At 47.9% G+C, this 20,359-nt stretch overlaps 4 protein-coding genes across 4 annotated transcripts; 2 read left to right on the forward strand and 2 right to left on the reverse strand.

The window, feature by feature from the left end:
* Positions 1-1,812: 1,812 nt before the first annotated feature.
* On the forward strand, positions 1,813-2,648 carry NCU06426 (hypothetical protein; the record flags this gene model as incomplete). The annotated part of the gene is made up of 3 exons (XM_952224.1): positions 1,813-2,094; positions 2,419-2,505; positions 2,604-2,648. 3 exons carry the CDS (start codon positions 1,813-1,815, stop codon positions 2,646-2,648), a joined length of 414 nt encoding a protein of 137 aa, XP_957317.1.
* Positions 2,649-4,064: 1,416 nt separating this feature from the next.
* Positions 4,065-4,990, reverse strand: NCU06427 (hypothetical protein; the record flags this gene model as incomplete). The annotated part of the gene is made up of 4 exons (XM_952225.2): positions 4,065-4,277; positions 4,550-4,585; positions 4,792-4,894; positions 4,959-4,990. The coding sequence occupies 4 exons, from the start codon at positions 4,988-4,990 to the stop codon at positions 4,065-4,067; spliced, it is 384 nt and encodes a 127-aa protein (XP_957318.2).
* Positions 4,991-7,064: 2,074 nt separating this feature from the next.
* NCU06428 (pseudouridine synthase TruD/Pus7) lies at positions 7,065-11,030 on the reverse strand. Its single transcript, XM_952226.2, has 3 exons — positions 10,691-11,030; positions 10,535-10,625; positions 7,065-10,472 (listed from the first exon to the last, which is right to left on the reverse strand). Exons 1-3 carry the CDS (start codon positions 10,807-10,809, stop codon positions 8,007-8,009), a joined length of 2,676 nt encoding a protein of 891 aa, XP_957319.1. The 5' UTR covers positions 10,810-11,030; the 3' UTR covers positions 7,065-8,006.
* Positions 11,031-16,634: 5,604 nt separating this feature from the next.
* Positions 16,635-20,328, forward strand: NCU06429 (alpha-actinin; the record flags this gene model as incomplete). The annotated part of the gene is made up of 3 exons (XM_952227.2): positions 16,635-17,690; positions 17,781-18,760; positions 18,831-20,328. 3 exons carry the CDS (start codon positions 16,635-16,637, stop codon positions 19,876-19,878), a joined length of 3,084 nt encoding a protein of 1,027 aa, XP_957320.1. The 3' UTR covers positions 19,879-20,328.
* Positions 20,329-20,359: the final 31 nt, after the last annotated feature.

A 20,359-nucleotide genomic window follows, 5' to 3' on the forward strand; every position in this document is an offset into this window, starting at 1 on the left:
GCTCTGTGCCTGCCACAGGGCAAAATTGCTCCTCTTTGCGCAATAGGTGGCCAGTGCGCAACAGCATATGGCGGAGCTTTGGCAAGCGCGGGCCAAGCTGGAGCCTGAACAGATCACTGTGAGCGCTAACATTGGACGATTTACTTGGACCCCACTCATAGGGCTGAGAAGGAAAGAGCGATAAAGTCGGGACGGAAGGAGGGATCGGAACCCTCGCTTTCCATCCACTCTCACTCGCTGCGGAGTGCGGAGGGAAGTCTCAGCCCCATGGAAATCATCTCACATCATTATGTTTTCCCAATGAACTTATTCTTATTCTTTAGGGCATAACGGTGTCTTGACCTTAGGCTAAGCACAACGGCCTTCTACCAACCAAGCTCCGTTCAAAGCCGGCGATACGGGCAACCGTGGCTTAGCAGGCCAACAACGGACGAGTGAACGGTCCAATAACACAAAACACGATGCCATGGCTTGACCGCTGCGAAGGCTGTATCCGTAAGCTTGACGATAGTTACTGCGGGATCTGCTGCTCGTTGTACAACCAAGAGAAACAAAATAGGGGGAGTCTAGGAAGAAGCCAAGAGCCTGAAGCTTACCTAACTTCCGTCGAGGTCCACTGCACGCAACGTTAACCTGTGAGCCTGCGTAACCACACCCCTCTATGTACACAGACCCCTCAAAAAGGGCTTGCCCGATGCGTCATTCGTCGGCGTTGTATCAGAGTCTCTACTAGATAATCGCCAAATCGCATCCCGCAATCGCTGGACCCGTTAGTCTGGTCAGTCTGAGAGATGCTGCAATGCTGTCCAACCAAATTCGACGTTGCCGCTGACAAAACTCGGGGCTGTGCAACTGCAACTGCCAGCGAATTTGAAAAGCGTTGATGTGCTTTTGCAAGTACCGAACGGATGTGGGAGTGGGAGGCACGGGGTTTGCGGAGTGGGATGGCAATGGTCATTCCCCATACATACGCATCAACATGTCATGAAGACTTGACAAGTGACAAATATCACTATGGTGTCTGGTCCTACATGCAGATCGTCCGAGGGTAGGACTCTTCACTAATAAATCAGCATTATCTTTCCAATCCTGTATTTGTCAATCGCCACCGATACCACGAAACCCAGGAGCCAAGCATCGTCGAGAACCTCAATGTCCCGCCATGTGTTAATGTCCCCGCCAGCTTCCGAGGGGACACGGATTTAGGATGAGTCGAAGACAAGGGTGGTGACGAACTCGGTGGGTTACAGCCGAGCACAAAAAGCTCCTCGCATGTCAGCCAATCCCCATGTCAGCACTCAGCATATGTACCTTTGACAAATATTGCTGCCTTGTCCGAAACGGATGGAAGCTGAGCAGGAAGAAGACGCCTTGGAATGGCTCGGCGCCCTTTTTCATGCCGTCTCCGATTGTCTCTAACCCCGAACGCCGAATATGGAATTGTTGATTACTTGACAGCCCCAGGCACCTGCCGCGGCTGTATTACCAACCACCACGCGCACCCTTTTCCTTCGTCATCCTTGAATTGAGTGTTTCCCCAGCCTGTCGGGTAAGAAACATCTCAGGACCCCTACAACCGCGCTTTGTAGAGCTCATTGGTGTTTAGATGCCTAGACATTCCGTCTTCCGTTCCGGGCCCGGGTGAGCACGGATAGTGAATTCCAAGATATTCCGCGAGTTCGCGGAAGACTGCGGGATATCTACCCATCTTGTGACCTGGATAATTCCTGTTTTTACCTTTCATCGAACCGCTACGAAAGATCACCCAATCTTGCTAGCCGATGAGCTTCGTAGGGAGCATGATTTCTCACAATGACTAATTTCTGCAACTCAGTGAGGAGGAAGGTAAGCGCGGATACGGGCAAACCCAAGGTTCCCCACAAACTCAATGTCCATTACACAAAGGGTAGGAAGTTCGTCTATCCGGCTGTCGTCAAGAGGCATAGCAGAGCAGTCATTGGGTACAACACCGATGGCACAATAGACACACCTTCCCGTGTCCTCTCCGCGTCTACAGACCTACCACTGCTCATGGGAAGTGCCACACAAATCCACGACAAGAACCAAGAAGCTGTGCCATTCCGCGCCAAACCCGTGCCAGCCAACCCTAGTCCTAGCCCCCAAACTTCCCTTTCCTGAGTGACGCCGTATGTGCAACGAACGTCTTATTGACACACGCCCCTTCCTATGCGCGCACAAACCAAGCGCCAGTCCATAACCCCAGATTACAATTTACCTACATAACCCCCCCTGGGCCTCCCAGGCCGTTCCTTCGGTGTATGTACCTCGGCTTCTAGAAAAAGAGACGCCGCTGCGCCGTTTTGTCAAAGGTCGGGGTTCATTTAAGGGTCCCTTAGTTGTGTCCTGGTGCTGTGCCGTGCCGTGACATCCCTTGTACACCATATTACCTACATACAGCGAACGGTTCTCAGCCACGGTGGTGCATCCGCTCTTCCCGAACGGTTGGTTCTCTACATGACCACGGCCCTGCGTAAACTGCAGTATGTAAGTGTAGTGTACAACACAACGTTACGGACGTGTCCCTGGGACTGGGGTTGGAATTGGGACTTGGGACTGAGGCTGACTTGGTGGTTCTTACCAAGTTACTGGGTTCGGTAGGCGTTTGGTCGGCCCCAGGAGGCAGCTAAGTACTAGACAAGAGAGATAACAAGGGCAGCCGAGTGTAGACCTGATATCTGTTTACTTTCCCCATTGGGATTTGGTTCCGGTTTAAGACGGGATTGGTTGGCTGAGACTTATGGTAAGGAGTACCTGACCTGGCTAGGTTGCACAGGTAGTGTAGAGCTGGAGAGGTGAATAAGTTAGTAAACAAGTTAGTAAACACACCCCCTGGCCACGCTACGTAGACACTACCCCCGAGCGTACCTTTCCCTAGAGATATCGTTTAAATGGCTGGCGTGTTGAAGAGGAGGCAACTTGAAGTCATCTGGCATCTAGTCTATAAGCTTGGAGCCAGGAGGTGGAGGTTGGTAGGTAGGTATCAATTTGAGGGTAATTAGGGAGTTTACCCCGGATTACTACTACTGTAATTCACACATCGTACCTGTTTTGACCTGTACTCCCTCCACGCAGACCTACCTCGACCCTTCTGCACTTAGGTAGCTTAGAGGTGTTTAGCACAGCATTGCATTTGGGGAAGCCGGGCAGGTACCACCGGTTCTAGCTTCCGAGTACTGGAATGTAGGGATCTGTCCTCGCGTTCCTGCGTCCCAAAGTGCTGTCAGCCGGCCGAGCATTTAGCTGAAGTGTAACACCAAGTCAGCCCTATAAGCAAGTATATTCTCGAACTTGGATAACTTCATACTCCCATGACGGAGTCGCCCTTTTGGATAAATCCCTCGTCAACACCTCGTTATAACCTAATACAAGACCTCCCGTACTTCCTTGTTTTGACTCATGCTGAACATGAGATAATGCTGCTGTCACGCCTGGAAGTGGAGATGTAGAGCAACATTGGTTTTATCCCTGGCAAAAAGGGGAAGAAAGAAAGGGGGAGGCGTTAAAAGAGACATAGTATTCCGCTTGGGGTAAATAGTCCCTCTCGTCACGCTATCTCTCAAGAACAAATTGAAACAACAAGTCAAGTATGCACAAGGCAGTCTTCGAAACTCAAGGTGGGTTTGCCACTTATACGCCGACGGTATTTTACGAATCGCCTTCCTTTATGTAGGTGCTTCAACATCTCTTCGCGCGAGCTCCAGATACTGTATATTCCACTCGGGCTCTCTTAACCCCTGAGAGTATCTAGCAGGTAGGTAAGCACCATCTAGGTCCTTGTCACCAACAATCAACCCATCGGTACCCAGTGCTTAGCCTTTTTGATATGGCTAAACAGCTGGTTACGAGTCTCGAAGCTACCGGCGCAGCACACCCTGCAAACAAACCCACTAGCATTCGTCTTAATTCGCTTGTTGACCTGGCGCTGTTTCGCCTTTGCCTCCGCCTCCGCGTTGTCCAACTCTTCCCGCTGCCGCTTTTGCTGCTCATGATGTTTTATGGCTTTTTTTCATGCTCTCGCCTTAGCTATTCCTCGCGCTTCAGCTTCAGCTTCTGCAATCGTTCTTCTTCTTCTTCTTCTTCTTCTTCTTCTTCTTCTTCTTCTTCTTCTTCTTCTTCTTCTTCTTCTTCTTCTTCTTCTTCTTCTTCTTCTTCTTCTTCTTCTTCTTCTTCTTCTTCTTCTTCTTCTTCTTCTTCTTCTTCTTCTTCTTCTTCTTCTTCTTCTTCCTCTTCTTCTTCTTCTTCTTCTTCTTCTTCCTCTTTCCGCTTCAGTTCAGCAGCAAGCCGCTGCCGCCGCTGCTGCTCTTGCAAGACAAGACGATACTCTTTTGTTCCTTTCCTTTTCCAGCTTTGTTATTGTTTGTATTGCTTTTCTGTGCGGATGTTCGCTTCTATCCTGCTTCTTGCAGATCTCCGGCCGCTTATACCCGGGTGCGCGTCGGCGCGTTTCTCTGTCCACGGTGTGTCCAGATTCTTCAAGGTGCTCGAACAGTGTATCGCGGCTGTCAAAAGTCGTCATAACAAAACATACAAGACCTTTTTGAACCTCTCTTATTGGCGTCGGCGGCTAAAGAAAGCTTGAATTCAATCCAAAGGGATCAGAAAAGTCTTCATCGATCGGACGCTCTCCGGGCATGAGATCTCGATAGTGATTGGGTTTTTTTTTTTTTTTTTTTTTGGCGAGGTGGTAGAAGAGATATTTCCGGTAGGGGAAGGATAATTCACTGATCCGAGGCAAGTCAGTGTGGGATCGATACCTAGGTTCCAACCAACCTCTTCCCTGATGTAGGTAGGATCGTCGAGAGCCACTGCTTCTTGTTGGAGGTCAATCCCAAGGGTCCAGTCAAACGAGCGGGGTGACATGTGCTTCGTGAGCCTATGCCAGCTTAGAATCAGTTTTTTGTCCATTGAGAATTTTTGAGAGCGGGGGAATAACTTACGGGTTGCTCTTATTCATAACCGTTCTTTCCATGGAGACATAGCCACTCGTGATCCATGATCTCGTCCTCCATGTCCAATCTTTGCTGCGGGTTCGCATGCATAGTTTCTATGATGAAGTCAACGCAAAAACGTGTTGAAAAGACCCAAAACCTGGAAAGGGGAAAGCATAGGTCGCATACCGGCACGGTACTGGAGAAGGTGTTGCGGTTGACTCAAAGGGCGGGAGCGCCCGTACACATGCAAAATACGATGGCTCCTAGGTAGTTAGTGCCCAAATATCGACAGCCTCCGTATAGGTACGCATCCGATGATTCGAATAGCTCGGGAGCAATATACCTAGGTAGCCATACTTACCAATGTAGTGGGTGTATAGGTAATGTAGGGCCGGCGATGTTTCTGGCAATGCCAAAGTCTGCAAGTTTGACCTTCCATCCAGGGCCTGGCGTATCGACGAGGATATTCTCGAAATTCACAGCGGTATTAGATCCGAGCAGTGTATATATGGCTGGAAACCCTGTTGTGATTTGTGAGGGTGATGGGTGATATGCAGACATACCAAGGGCTTGAGATCTCTATGGAGGAAGCCTTTTTGATGCATGTAACGCAATCCGATCGCGACCTGTTTCGCAATTAAAGATCCTTCGGTTTCAGGAAAAGGTGCTTTGCCATCTATATACTGCTGGAGGGAGGTCGCCGTACGGTATGAACTCCATCGCGATGTACAGATTACTAGGGTCTTCGAACCAGCCGAGGAATTGGACAGAGTGTTGTTGATACTGCCCATGAATAGAGGTGCAATCGCATCACTTGGTCAGTAATTGTTGCTTTTTTTGCTTCCGTTTAAACGGTAGGCGTTATGTTCAGATAGGACAAACCACTCACTCACCCTGGGATCGTTCTTCTTGGAGAAAGTAGCGAGAGCTTGTTTGGAGCTCCCGCTGCGATGACTTGAGAAAGCCGGCTTGCTCTTTACTGATTATTGTGACGGCACGCAGTTTACCTGGAAGAAATTCGTGTTCGCACTTTTCTTTAAAGACCTCTCCGAATGCACCCTCTCCCAAGAAGTGGATGGGACGCCATTGTTCAAAAACGCCCCCGAGAACTGCATGGTAACGGAGCTTTGCATTTGGTTGGTGTTCATCGAAAGCACTCCAGACCCTCCAATCCTTCAGAGGGGCCTCTAGAAAGCTTTCCATAGTTCATGAAGAAATCTTTCCTTGAGGGGTCTTGCCGATGAAGGTTGTTGTTGTTGAAGTTGGGGGCGTGAGAGGGGAGTATTCATTTTGGGGCCGTGTAGTTGCTGTCTGACAGACGCGATTCAATCGTGACTGTTTGCTGTCAGATATCTCGTATATGCAGGTAGCTATACGAAGTATCTATACGAAAGGATCTGATCACTTCGGGGGATCAGTCCGGATCGTTCCAACCACAGGTGAACTAGTACTTTCCAGTCTTGTTTTTCTTCTTTTGAGCAATACGAAAAGTCTTTTCTCAACCATTCTCTTTGACACATAGGACCACGGAAAGCCCTTGGGAGAAGTAAAGATCAACCGGAATCCCTCTCAGGTAATTTGAACTTTTCGTACACCCAAAATATGGCTCTGATTGAGCACAGAAGACACGAAAGGATTGAAATCGAGGAGTGTCAAGCAAGACTTTTTGTCTGGCGATGCTTGCCGAGACCCCAAAAGCGAGGCAAACACTGTTGCATGTCCACAAAGATTTTGTCTTTCAATCAATGACAGTATTTTTTTTGAATTTCTTCCACGATCACGAGGTCGAACTCCGCCCTGGGAGCATGATGCTTCTCGAGGGGTCTTCACGTTTGTACAAGAAGACTTCGAAATTGATGAGTGTCAGTGTTGGGTTTGCCAGTTTCGGAGCCACGAAACACAACTCGCAAATCGCCCGTTTTTATTCTTCTTTTTTTTTTTACCCCGTCAATGTCAGCAATCTTAATATTTCATGGTTCTGAACATGCAACATGGATGGTTACTGGATGTACAGAACTTCAATTGTCGTGTCATACTCACTCTCTACAAAGAAACATTTTGATCACAACCAAGCAATGCATTCTTTCACGATTTCTGAATCCTATGACGGTTCGTTTCCTTAAATCCACATACTGGTGGTACTACCTCCGTTATGCTAAACATTTGGTGTAGGTATCTCAAGGTCTATGAAAGCGACAGGGAAATGCAAATGTTTCCTAAACTTTTGACAACCGTCCATACCTAAGCCGAACCGTGTACCCGAGCGCCGAAAATGCTAAACCAGATGCCTGTAAGCAAATTCTTCTGCCTCCATCCTAGAAAAACTGGCCACTATGATGACCGAGAGATACAGAAGCAAAGTTGAGTATGTCCAACGAGATGTGAACATGGATACAAAAATAAGAACAAAGAACAAGAAGACCATGTAGGTCGGGACTCGACCCTGGCTTTCCAGGGCAATGCACCTGTCGAGCATCTATCCTCTCTCTCTTTTGGCCAAACTTGAACAATTGTGTGTCCATAGCCTGTGTACATCCTGCAAGCATATGAGAGAAAGAGTAAATTGCGGCGTCGATTGGGTGACTAATTTTATGAAGTTGTACTTGCAAGTCAAGCACGTAGTATGACATTGAATTTGTGCCTTCATTGAAGTGGAGAGCAAACATCGTTGTGTAGTGGAAGCGTTGTATCCGTATCCCATCGAATACTGGCAGTCGATCGTTGGTGGCAGACTACCACGCGCTTTGCTGGTGAGGTGGAATAACTAGGCAGAATCTCCGAAAAGAAGCCATAGTTGCTGTGGCGAGATATGCTGATGTACATGTCTGTAAAATCTCACAGCAAGGGATATTGTTGCCGATTGTGTGATGCCGTCTCAAGGCGGTGGTACTCCATGGCTTGATGTCAATTACTTGTAGAATGCGGCCTTCCTTGTGCATCGGTGGACCGCATATCGAACCATGTTGAGAAGTGCCGACCATTGAAAGGTTAAGTTGAAGCAAGACAGTGCTGGGGCGCAGTGTCGTGGCTTTGGGTAAGATCCTATTGAGATCTCTAGTTTCCATCAGAGACGTCGTCAGCGGCGTCCTCCTCCTCCAAAGTGCCCATGAGCTCACGGAGGACAACAGTTGCATAGTTGCTGCTTCTCAGCTGGAACTTGAGAATAACAGCAAGCTTGCTGGCATCGGGGCTACTACGGATAACCTCTGAATTGTCAACAGAAGCAAGAGGGTTCTCTGAGGGGGAATGAAGGACAGGGACAATCAGATTTGCCGCCTCCTTGGTTTTGGTTGTACCGTCCTTTTCGCTGTTGGAAATGACCATCGAGTTTTCGGTATCAGCGAGCGCAGACTGGTTGCTTTGGGGAGTAGCCTCGTGGGTAGCAGCATCGACCTCCATAGTATCAGCCTTGGAAGCCGTGGACTCTTCAGTCAGCATGACGTCCTGCTCCTGCTTAGTGGTGCCATCCTCTGATTTGACGACTGTTTGTTGAGCGGCCGACTCATAATAGAGATCCGATAATCCCTTGGCCAGCGTCGGCGTCTCGGTGGCGCTGGAGGAGATGATGCCATTGGTAGCATTATCCGCAACCATCTCGTTGATTTTCTCGACAGGCACCTTGGTCTCATACTCCTCCGTGTGACGCGCGATCTTAACGCGCTTGTCACTGCCGTCAAGCCCAGTCTGGATCCAAGTTTCTCTGGCCACAACCACTCCAGACTCCGGTGATTGGGAGGCCTTGCGACGACGTTCATTGGTGATTGCCTGGTCATACTGGGCAGTGTTGTTGGTGAAGTGCGCCCAATTAGCAAGGAGAGGCGGAGATGTGCGAGCCTTGGCCGTGGCAGCCTTCTTCTTTGCATTGGCCGCATTACAGAAATCCAGGTCCGTAGGATACATCTGTTCTGTGTCATCGTTGTAGACGCGGATAGCGTATTGGGGTTCGCCGATAAACCGGCCCAACAGATGACGATAGTTGCCGCTAAGGCTGAACTCCTTTTGGCGGCGACGCATGTCGTACGGATCCAAGCCGCCGTTTTCTGTCTTCTTCATGAAGTCAACATAGGCCTTGCCAATCTCGTTCCGCGGGTAGATCACGTCGTAGCCAGGTGTAGGTAGGACAACGTCGAAAATGGTGTATTTTCCGCTTGCGATGTCTTCTTGTGTAAGGGCACGGGCTTGAGCGTAGAAGTTTTCGTTGTCCTCGGAATCGGCATCAGCAGGCGACTGGTCATTGCTGACCAATACCAGATCCCCTTCGACGACTGTAGGCCCGTACATGGCCCATCGCTTGCTGGCCATGTGATTCCAGACGTAGGATTGATAGGCGTGGATGTACATCATGCGCATACCACGAGTAATGCTCAGAAGGGCGCCCATGAAGTCCTTCGAGTTCTTGCCAAGATGGCGGATGATGGCTGCCTCCGAGCTGAACCGCTTCGGAAGGATGGCCAATGCCTTCTCGGCGTTCCGGGTAGTCTTCCAGATGGTGATGGCCTTTGCACGATTGTAATCATCACGGCTATTGTGGAAGTCGTTGGTGTGGGCGGGTTCTTGCTCTTCAAGGTCGAACGCCTCATGCAAGAAGTGGTCCTCGACATGGAGGATGTCGTCAAGCACACCCTCGTAATCCTCCTTTAGCACCTTCATGCCCAGGAGGTGGGTACCGATCGCATAGGTACCGAAACGTTGGAGGCCGTAATAGTTGATATAACCATGGCGCTGGAGGTAGGCCAGACCAAACTCAACTGCCTCTCGCAACTTCCTGACGCGCTGGTCGACAGAGCATCCCGCGCCTCCGAGCGGTTTGCAATTCTTGAGCGTAATTACGAACTCGTTGCCGCCGTGTTGACCCAGCTGGAGAGGCTCCTTGGAATGAGAGAAATCACCAACCTTGATGTTGGGGAGGCGTGTGTTGAGCCAAATCAAGTTCGAGGCTCGCTGGCGGTGTACGCTGATGCGTTGAACTGTACCAGCGCGACGATCCTTGGTTCCGGCGAAGCCAAAGTTGGTGGCCTTCACCTTGAGTAGACGGGCGATGGTGTTCACCGCGTCCATGGTGTCCTTGTTCTCCTTGTACATGGTGAAGTGGAGATACTCGCCGCCCAGCTGAGTGAAGCTTTTGCTCTGGTCCCGTGAGCGGCTGTTGTTGCTGTTATTGGCGCGGGGACCATGTCCACCCACCCGGTTGTTCTTTGACCACTTTGAAGGGGTAGCGGTGATGACGCCAGTGTTATTGGCGAGTGTCTCGATGCGATTGTCGAAGATACGGCGGATCTCTTGGTGAAGGCTAGCGCGCTGGGCGCGATCGGTGATAGGGTCAAAAACCACAGTCCGCTCTCCAGCGGAAATGGTCTGCTTCGCCTGAACAGCTTCGTTGAGCTTGATCAGCTTCTCAGTGGCCGACTCACCAATCAAGTCGACCAGCTTTTTCCTGTCTTCATCGGAAACAGGCTTGATTTCGATTTCGGGCTCAGTGGAAGGAGCGACAGTTTCCGGTGTAGGTTTGGCCGGTGCAGGCTATGTATGGAATCAGTACATAAGGACTTGACGAGTATTACCTATGGCATGGAACAACAAACCTTGGGTACCGATGGCTGCTGCTCCTCATACTCGCGGAGGTGAACGGTTGAGCCATCCTTGCGGATTTCATAAACAAGGAAGTCGGTATAGCTGTATATATAGTCAGAATTAGCTGCACATCAAGTCAAAGTAATTAGCTTGGATGAAGAACTTACCGCTTTCTGATGTCACCAGTCCAGGAGAAGTTGATGGAAGCTGAGCGTTGCGTGATGCCGAGATTCTTCTCTGAAGCAGCACGCACAGCAGGCACATGAGTGCCCTGGCGCTGAGCCATGTTGAGGATGAAGCTAGGATAAGGTTATTCCGACAAGTATGGCGCGTGACGATGCTGGCAGATATCGCTACAAGATATGAAACCGACGATGACTGAGTGTGTGTAGGCTAGCCAAGATGCTTGATTGTTGTTGTGGTGTGATGTTGGTGTGTCAAGCTAGGTATGGAGGGAGATAGATGCTGAAGGGTGTGTTGATGATTGCTTGAAGGATGCTAGACGTAGTAAAATAAAACTGAGCCAGACAGGGATTCGTTTTTGGTCAGTCCATTCACAGCGGAGAAAGGTACAGACAGTGGGGGTCGCAGGGACCAAACTGCGACTGCGACTGATGGTACGGACGCAATCTGAGGATTGTCGAAAGCAAAACAGCGCAACGAATGCTGAATACTTGTAAACAGAATCTCAGCTTTCCCTTTGCCCTTTGCGTGTTTGTCGTTTGTAAATTTTTGGCAGTGCTTTTGTGTGAAGAGGAAGGAGAGAATGGGCGAAGGAGCAGCGCTTTGAAGACCAAAAAGTTTCGTAGACCGCCTTCACATTCACTGCCATGGTGAAATCTGCACTGTGGGCAGAAAAGCGCAGCTGTGGGGGTGGGCCGCGGGGCATCCCCTCAACTGGAAGAGATCTGTGGGGAATCTAGGGTCCTCGCTTAGTTGATTGGTCAAAATATGGCAGCACTGAGAAGTACCTTGGTACCTCTGACGTCCCGTTCCTTCGTTTGCTTGAAGGTTTTTGCGACTCTGAAATGAATCTCCCACGGAAACTCCCCTTCACTTCTGCCCAAATCACCCAAGAATAGGGGACGAACAAACAACTGCCCGTTGACCACCCAAGAACTCGGACACGAGATTGCACAGTTCACCGAACCACTACAAGTACGTACCAATGGTAAAGCCTGAACGAAGGCGAGCCCCCAAGTCATCTCTCCTTCTCATCCGAATTGGATGGTTTGAAGAAGACGTATGCTGCAGTCCAGAACTTTACCAAGGCGCCAAATCACGTCATCAGCAAAAGCCAAGCCACTCTACGGTCTCTCTGCGTTTGCAGAATGTGCGTAGGTGGTAGAGATAGTGTGACCCGAAAGAAGACAGCGGGTTTCGAGTGAAGGATCTGGAGCGGACTCGAAGGATGGGGAGTGTGGAGGGGTAAGACTAGATGCCTAATCACATCAGCAAAGCAGCTGAGGTCAAATTGCGAGTCCTGGGGAGGCCAGATCCGGCCCGAAACATGGCTGGATTGGATGAACGGCCCGGGCTCGAGTCCCAAACCTTTGGACAAGGAACGATGCTGAAGGCGGGCTCAGGTACCCGCACGTTCGAGACGTCGACATGCAAGCCGACTGCAAGTGAGACACCTTGGTTGTTGTTCATGCAGAGCAGCCATTGCGCATGGCTTCCACCTCCGGCTGCGCTTGTATTTTCGCTATTTGTAGTATCGACGTGTAGCATGGTGCTCACTCATATCAGAGGCAACTGAGCCCATCCAGTTGAGCAGAGTACCATGGTTGTCATGGAGATGTGATCCTCTCCCAGACACAGGGCGACGGGAGCTGCGAAGATCCAGCACAGAACCGAATAGCCGGGTCAAGATTTGAGCAACAAGTGACTGACTTCAGTTTGGTGTCCATGTTAAAGTCGACGCAACTTCTCTCCACTCGTTATTTTACAGTCAACAATGGGGTGTCGTTGAACGAATTGAGGTGTGTTGCCCAAAGATGTAACCCTCCTGGAGGATCCATAACCCCACGATCGTCCAGTCAAAAGCCATACAGTCCCGTTTAGTACTGGTTTGTTTGTTAGTTCGAGACCTCGTATCAACTTTCCTATGCGTTTTCATGGCTACCTAATGCATGATTTCACCTTGGATACGCTATTCCTGGTATTCGAAATGTTGTATCCAATCCTACCAATACCTTTTGTCATTCATGCTAGCCATTTCGCCTTGTCCTTGAGAGGTTTGGGACTGTTCGGGATAGATCTCGTCTAGTGCACAGAGTATAGCACAGTACCTGTGATAGTGTACCAAGCTAACAAACAAACCAGTCTTGGCCTGTATGGACTATGGAGAACCCTGGGCTGTCATGGATCTGGTTAGACGTGCATTAACGGCGATGTGTTTCACTGTGAGCATCTACGCCAAGATACAGGATCCCTAGGGGAACATCGAGATGTTGAAGTGAGGGAGTAAGAGAGAATCAGAATCTATAAAAGCGGTCAGATATGCCCACATTCTTCCCTCGAGTCGTTGAATTGGACAAGGTAGAGAACTCCGGCTGGACCTGGGAATATCGGTCAAAGTCACAAGAACAACTTAACCTCGGGCGGTTTGAGGCGCCAAACAAGACAAACTAACTCCCTGAGAAGAGCAACTACATCCCGGGCCGGATAAATCGACTGTGTGCCCAGATATTTCGGCGGTGTGGGGGCCGCCTGGCCAATAGCAAACCATGTCAGCGCCCGCCAAATTTACTAGCGAACAACATCGTATGACATCTCTGTACCTTAATAGTAACAATTAAAGCAATTGAACACATCGCCATCGCCGTTATTATTTACTATCGTAGTCAGTAAGTATAGTATTGAGGGGGTCTTACTTATCGAGATTACTAACCGTACGCTATAGAAATGCCTAAAGTTATCGATCTGACTACCTCCTCCCTAGCGGGCTCCCCTATACTAGTGCACGCACCTAGTCCGACCCCCTTAATTGAATAGATTAAGACTAAGCTATGCAACGATAACTACGAGTTTCTTAATATTAACGACCTTATTAAAAACGAAAAGCTATTTCTAATTTTAGTACTAATTCTAACGATTTCTGTATTCCGCCGCCGTCGTTCCCCCTTAAGCTCCTTAAGTTTATCGTCGTCGAATTCTTCTTTGGAAGAAGATTAAGATAAAGCGATTAAGAAGGATTAGATTAGTAAGGGGGAGCCCGTCCTTATTACGCTTTCTTTTCGTTAGTAGACCGACGTTAATGCTACTATTAAAGATATTAGTAATATTATTAGAGAGTTCGGGTTTAGTATTTCTAAATGTTGTATTAGTAATTACCGACGAGAGGGGACTATTCGCTTCGCTGGTTGGTACGATATTGAATGTATTATAGCGAAGAAGCGTAGTAAGAAGTATAAAGAAGATATTCTACTTTAAAGACTATTAGTGGCGAGTATAAAAAGAAATTGCGAGTAGTAGGGAAAATTAATATTTAGTACTAAAATTAGGGTATAGTAGTTTACCCTTATAAAGGGAGATTATAACTATCTTTTCGACCCTAATAGCGCTAATTATTTTGCTATTAATTGTTACTAATACCGTATAGAGGAGGTAACTATTAATATCCTTCGGTTAATTAAGTAACTAAAGACTTCCTCGTTAAATATTGTATTTACTATCTATAATAAATTCCCTAGTATTACTATTACGTAATACGATATATTTAATATATTAGCGGCCAATAGAATAAAATAAGCCGGTACCCTTATACTAACTTAATAATTTTTCGACTAGTTATAATTAATAAAGGGGATTTATTATAAGGTTTATTATTACAATAGCGAGGAATTTGGTTTAATTGAGAGAATTTTTTAGATTTATTTATAGTGTATTGACTAATTGAGGAAGAATCCCGAGGTTATAAATTTGGATTGTATATATAAAGTTAATAAATTCAATATACCTCTCCTTTAAATATATAGAATAACGGTTATATATATAATTTTTAATATCGGTTATTGCTTATTGAATAGTAAGAAGGAAGTATGCTTTATATAGGTATTTTAGTAAATCGATACTATATTCTTAAAGTATAGTATCCCCTAGCCTTTAATTATTATTATTAATTATAATAAAGCGTATAAAAGAATTTACTAAATAATCTTCCTTATAACCTAATACTAAATTTATCTCTAGTATATAATAAAGAATATTACTTTTAATATTAAAAAGAAGTAGGAGGGTAGTTTTAAAAGTATAGTATTGGGTAATTGTAGTAGTAACGGGAATTATCTCTATAAAGATTACTATTATATAAATATTAACCCCGCTAACAAAAATTCTACTACTCGCCAAATTGCCGCCTAATTATTAAATAGAAATAACCGGAATTACTACTTCGAATTAGGGACTAAGAATCCTTTTATTCAACCTATTAATAGTCGTGCCCCCTATAGTTCAAACTGTAAATAAATCGATAATACGGATAGGATCTTAATTATATAGAGGGTAGTAGTATATTTTAATATAAAAGAGGGGTTCTACTAGTACTAGCGGGTATTATTAAGGGAGTTCCCTAAATAAAAAAGTACGATTATTACACCTATTTATTATTATTTATATAATTACTAATCCCTTTTTTTATAACTATAACTAACTACCTTCTATACGTTTACCTCCCGTTAAAGTACGAATTTATTTATTTCGTTATTAAATTATACTATAATTTTAATATATAAGTAACCTCCCGCATTGAAGGTACCTACGGCGTTTTGAAAGTACTACTTAAGAATCGTCGTATTAATTTCAACTAATTACTAAATACTATTACTAAAACCCTTAAGCAGTTGAAAGAGAACTTTATAATTAAATATACATATTAAATTTCAAAAAACGTAGCGAAGTTCAGGTATATTACTCTAACGGACTTAAAGTTTATTACTAACTTCGCTTACTTTAAATTATTCTAATAGTAAATTTAATTAGCTAGTAATAACCTTAAACGGCTACAATCTAATTTAGAGGGATTAAAAGCAAAATATTCTACCTACTTTATAAGGTAGTACAGTTTACCTTATTAATACGGGATATTTAATATTATACAGTTGAATGGTACTATACCTTAAAATATAGTTAATAAATATTAGTTACTCAAATTAAATACGCTTTTATCTATTAAATAGCTAGTACTACGTAGGGAGAAAGACCCCCTCCCCGTAGTTACTAACCGCTAGAAGGCTTACAATAGTACTTAGCCTATACCTACTATGCCCGCTCTCCCTCCCCTCCCTTCCTTGGGTAGTATTAAATATAATCTATTTTATAATACCCCTCCTAAGGCTTTAATATAGCTTCCTCCTAAGAAGAAGAGGTTAATTAAAACGGTACTAGCAAATTAAAGAGAGCAAGAGGCTAAGGCGGTAGCCGAAAACGCGAGGCTAGAAATAGAGAAATTGAAAGTACAACTCTAGGAATTAAAAGAGTTATAGCAAAGAGAGGTACAATTAGAGGTATAGCTACGGGAGCTTACGAATTAATAATAACCGCCGCTATTACTAGTATACTATAGGTATTAATAATAGTAATATTACTAGCCCGCCCGCTAATTAATAATACCCCCCCCTCCCTTACAACCGCTATATTTAAATCCTTATTAGCCGCCGCCATTTAGCTAATAATAGTTTCAATAGTTGTATTGGTTCTTTTAGTTAAGCTAGTAGTATTAATACCAGTAGACGAGATCCGTAATTATACTAGTATAAATATAAATTCAACGATTTCTACTATATTTACGTAAATCAGTATATTAGAAAGCCTCGTCTATATAAATCGTTGTGCAATTTTGGTGTAGATATTGCACACATATCGTTTTAGTAGGAATTTGGCGGGCGGGAACATGGGTGTATCATTGGCCAGCCCGGTTCCACACCGCCGAAATATCTGGGCACACAGTCGATTTATCCGGCCCGCTACATCCAATCGAACGGGCACTGTCACCCCTGACGGTCCACTGCAAGCAACGCTACCATCGAATAAACGTTATCGACAACTGCAATCTCTCAGAGACCGGAGAGGTTCCCCAACCGGTCGGCAGTCGGCCAGTCATAGCAAAGAATGGAGATGCTGGGGGTGGAGATCGGCGAGCCAGGGCCGTCAGTGCAAAGTGGACAGCCGGCAGCGGCTCTGCCAGACCCAGCAACTGCCCCTGCTAGAGCAGCCGCCCAGTCACCCACCCAATCCACTAACAGCACGACCTCCACCAGGAGCGGCCCAGCCAGCTTGGCGAGGTCCAGGTCCAGCACGGCCGGCGCCAGCACCACCTGCAGCAGCCGGAGTTGGGGGGAGACGCACTCGGGAGGCCCAGCCCAAGTCGAAAAGTTCCCCGACTTGCCCACCCACACCACTAGTCCCGAACATCAACAGCAGCCTCTCCATCATCATCCTCATCCTCATCATCGCCATCACCATCACCACCAGCCTGCGTCCGAGGCTGTGAGACGAGACGGCACCTGCGCCCACACTGCGGAAGGAACCCCAACCCCCCCAGCAGCACCAGCAGCACCAGCAACACCAACCCCCGTCCCCAGGCTCAATACCGACCACACCGAACTTGCAAGTCCCGGACCGCCGCCCGCCGCGTCTTGTCCTGCCATCGGCCGTCCTCCATCGCTTTCGATCCATTCGACTGCCTCGTCGTCCGATCACTCGAGTTCCCTATCAGACGGAGACTTGGTCTTTGATTCGCGTCGATCATCCGTTGTCACCAGCGCCTCGACCGCATCCGCATACAACTACCCCCTATCTCCTTCCTGCCACCAGCCCGACTCCTCCCCGGAGCACCCGCTCACGCGCACTCGGCGGGACGCCAAACAATTGCATGCCGCCCGTTTAGAGCGCTCAGGCTCGATCAGCCTAGCTCTAGCCAGCACAAAGAGGGAAGCACCAAGCCCAGCACTCCGGAACCCGACCAGATTCCAGAGGGCTTCCTCCGAACCCACCCGCGCTCCAAAGCTAGTTACGGAGCAGCCAGCCGGCTTCACAAAGATGGCTTTCGCAGAGCAACAACAATGGATCACGGTCCAGCAAAAGACCTTTACCAAATGGCTAAACACCAAGATTGAGGTTCGCGGCCTCGAGGTCAAGGACCTGGTAAAAGACCTCAGCGATGCTGTACGTTATGGTTCTCCTTTGCCCCACTCACTAATCCAATGTTTCTTTCTGTTTCAAATCTGGCAGCTAACCCCTTTCCCACGTCAACAGGTCATGCTTATCCATCTACTAGAATGTCTTTCTGGCGACTCACTTGGACGCTATGCCGCCAAACCGAAGCTCAGGGTCCAGCGTTTCGAGAACGCCAACCTTGCGCTAAACTTTATCAAATCACGAGGTATTCAGATGACAAACATAGGTGCCGAGGATATCGTGGATGGAAATCGAAAGATCATTCTAGGTCTCATCTGGACACTCATTCTGCGCTTCACCATCAACGACATCAACGAAGAAGGTATGACAGCCAAGGAGGGTCTGCTATTATGGTGTCAGCGCAAGACAGCGTGCTATGACGAAGTGGACGTCCGTGATTTCAGCGGCAGCTGGAATGATGGTCTGGCCTTCTGCGCCCTTCTCGATATCCACCGCCCCGATCTGATCGACTACGACGCTCTCGACAAGTCGGACCATCGGGGAAACATGCAGCTGGCTTTTGATATCGCTCATGCTGAGATCGGTATCCCCAAGCTGCTCGATGTTGAGGATGTGTGCGACGTTGCCAAGCCCGATGAGCGTTCGTTGATGACCTATATCGCCTACTGGTTCCACGCCTTCTCACAGATGGAGAAGGTCGAGAATGCCGGCCGTCGTGTGGAGAAGTTCTTCAACAACATGCAAGGTGCCTGGGAGATGCAAAGCGCTTACGAGCGTAGAATGGCCGCTCTTCTCAAGGCTATCCGCGAGCAGGTCGTTTCTTGGAAGGGGTCAACCTTCGATGGCACCTATGCCGATGCTAAGGCGCAGGCGTTCCAGTTTGCATCATACAAGAAGGGTAAGAAGAGAGAGTGGGTAGCGGAGAAGAGCGATCTCGCAACATTACTCGGTAATATCAAGACAAAGTTGGCTACATACCGACTACGGCCGTATGACCCACCAGCACATTTGAGGATGGAGGTGTTGGATGATGAATGGGGCAACTTGTCCAAGGCGGAGATGAGCCGGGGACAGTTGATCAACGAAACCATCAGAGAGTATGTATCTTTTGTTTCATTGTGTTTTCGCGCTGAAAGTTTGTTGGAACTGCCGCTAACACCCCTACAGCATCAAAGACGCCCTCCGAAAATCCTTTGCCGACAAAGCCAACGATTTCGCTCTTGCCCTCAACACCATGCAACTCGCCATCTCCGGGCTTGAAGGCGACGTAGAAGACCAGCTGCACCACGTCCGCAAGCTCTCCGAGAACCTGCCTCCACTAGACGCTTACCTCAAGACCATCGAGGCCGTCGACCTCAAGTGCCAGGAAGCCAACATTGAAGAAAACGACTTCACAACCTACAGTTACGACGAGCTCTGCTACGAGCTCTCCCTCGTCAAGTCCTCCGTCTCCAAGAAGCTTGCCTTCCTCGAGAACCAGATGGTGGCCCGCAACATGACCAACCTGACGCCCATCCAGCTCGAGGAGTTCGAGTCCGTGTTCCGACACTTTGACCGGGACGACACCAACTCGCTGTCCGAGCTCGAATTCAGCGCCGCCCTGGCCTCTCTTGGCCTTGTCTTCTCCGAAGACGAAATGCACGAGTACTTCCTGTCTACCTCGAATGGCCGCGACCGCGTCACGTTCGAGCAGTTCATCCGCTTCATGGTGGACGTGACCGAGGACCAGAACACGGCCGAGCAGGTGTTCCAGTCCTTCCGGGAAGTCGCCGACGGGAAACCCTACGTGACCGAAATGGACCTCCGCCACTCCTTGGTCCCCGACGAGGTGATCGAGAAACTCATCGAGATCATCCCGAAGCACACCGGCCCGGACATGCAGAGCGACCGCGGCATGGAGCAGTACGATTACATTGCTTTTATGGAAAAGTTGATATCGGAACAGGAGGGTAGGGCGGCCAGCGCAAGTAGCAGAAGGAGCAGTAGGGCTAGTGGTGTAGCCGGTGGTGGTGGTGCGGCGGCGCCCGGGCAGATGCCAAACCACAGCCATAGCGCTTCGGTGGGAGGTAGTATCAGTCATAGTAGGCATAATAGCCATGCTAGTATCGGGGGCAAGTCGGTGCTCGGCGGGGGAGATAGTAGGAGTAATGGGCTGATGATGTCGCCCAAGAGCCCTGGGACTCCTGGGACGAACAAGCCGAATGGGTATCATTAGTAATGAAGTGATTGAATTCCCCTGTGCTCATCTACTTTTTCCCCTTCTTCTTCTTCTTCTTTTTCTCCTTCTTCTTCCTTTCTTGTTTACGTAATTCACTTTTCTTGGTGGTACTATATAGGTTTGGATCGAATGGGATGGATGAGCGATGGATGATGGATGATGTGTTATGGATGGATGGATGTGCGATGGATAATGGATGGATGGATGAACAAGGAGACGGGATAGGATAGGATACTTTGGTGGGATGGGAGGAATAAGGGCGGACTTTTTCTATTGTCGGTCGGGTGGACTTTTATATTTTTACTTCATCTTTTTTTTTTTGGGGACTGTGTTAGATAGGATTACATTACACTTAGTGATAGTTTTAAAAACCCAAAGCAAGCTTATGCAAGTATGAGCATAGCAGGGAAAGTCCGTCTCCATACGATTAGGTAGTGGGTTATCCGGGTTCTTTCTGATGTGCTCGCATTTTTGGTGA

This window comes from Neurospora crassa, linkage group III (assembly GCF_000182925.2).
Source record: "Neurospora crassa OR74A linkage group III, whole genome shotgun sequence".
In the NCBI taxonomy this organism is placed as follows: Eukaryota; Fungi; Ascomycota; class Sordariomycetes; order Sordariales; family Sordariaceae; genus Neurospora; species Neurospora crassa.